The sequence below is a fragment of the Carettochelys insculpta genome, chromosome 1 (genome assembly GCF_033958435.1).
Source record: "Carettochelys insculpta isolate YL-2023 chromosome 1, ASM3395843v1, whole genome shotgun sequence".
Classification (NCBI taxonomy): domain Eukaryota; kingdom Metazoa; phylum Chordata; order Testudines; family Carettochelyidae; genus Carettochelys; species Carettochelys insculpta.
The window spans coordinates 286,978,882-286,979,775 of record NC_134137.1 but is presented as its reverse complement, the minus strand read 5'-3'; the positions used below and the strand labels follow the sequence as shown (position 1 = coordinate 286,979,775).

General features: G+C 52.5%; 1 protein-coding gene across 1 annotated transcript; it reads right to left on the bottom strand.

The window, feature by feature from the left end:
- LOC142007334 (histone H1.11L-like) lies at positions 1-684 on the bottom strand. Its single transcript, XM_074983946.1, has one exon. It carries the CDS (start codon positions 655-657, stop codon positions 1-3), a length of 657 nt encoding a protein of 218 aa, XP_074840047.1. The 5' UTR covers positions 658-684.
- Positions 685-894: the final 210 nt, after the last annotated feature.

The window sequence follows — 894 nt, the reverse complement described above, 5'->3', positions numbered from 1 at the left end:
TTACTTCTTCTTGGACGCTGCCTTCTTCGCCTGCGTGGCTTTGGGCTTGGATGGCTTCGGTTTAGCAGCCTTGGGCTTCACTGCCTTGGCCTTAGCCGGGCTCTTAGCCGCCTTCTTGGGCTTGGCGGGCTTAGTAACCTTTTTGGGGCTCTTGGACACTTTCTTGGCTGCTGAAGCTGCGGGTTTCTTGACTTTTTTCGGGCTGTTTTTCACAGCCGCCGCCTTTTTGGACTTCTTAGCGGCGCTGGCAGGTTTCTTGGCGGCAGGCTTCTTAGGTTTTGTCGCTGACTTCTTTTTGGGTGCCTTTTCTTTGGGCTCGCCCGGTTTTTTGTTGAGTTTGAAGGAGCCCGAAGCGCCGGTGCCCTTTGTCTGCACCAAGGTGCCCTTGCTCACCAGGCTCTTCAGTCCCAACTTGATGCGGCTGTTGCTTTTGTCCACATCGTACCCTCCGGCGGCCAGAGCCTTCTTAAGAGCGGCCAAGGACAGCCCTTTGCGCTCCTTGGAAGCGGACACCGCCTTGGTGATCAGCTCGGTCACGCTGGGACCCGAAGGTTTGCGGGCTTTAGAGCCACCTGTAGCTTTCTTCGGCTTTTTAGCAGAACCTTTTGCCCCTGGAGCGGCGACAGCTGGAGCTGCAACAGGCGCCGTTTCAGACATTTCGAGAAGCAATCTCTACAAATAAGAAGGAAAAAAATCTCGAGCTAGAGTAGGTCAGACGACTGGTATTTATAGAGAAGAACAGCTCTGCGATTGGTTCGTTAAAAAGACCGCCCAGCTGAAAGCAGCAAGGTCTCTTCTGCCTTCTCTGTGTTTCTTAGGAATTAAAAAGGGCTATTTTTTTGCAAATTATCTTAGACGAAATCAACCTGTTTCTGAGCTGGGTAATGGGGAGAC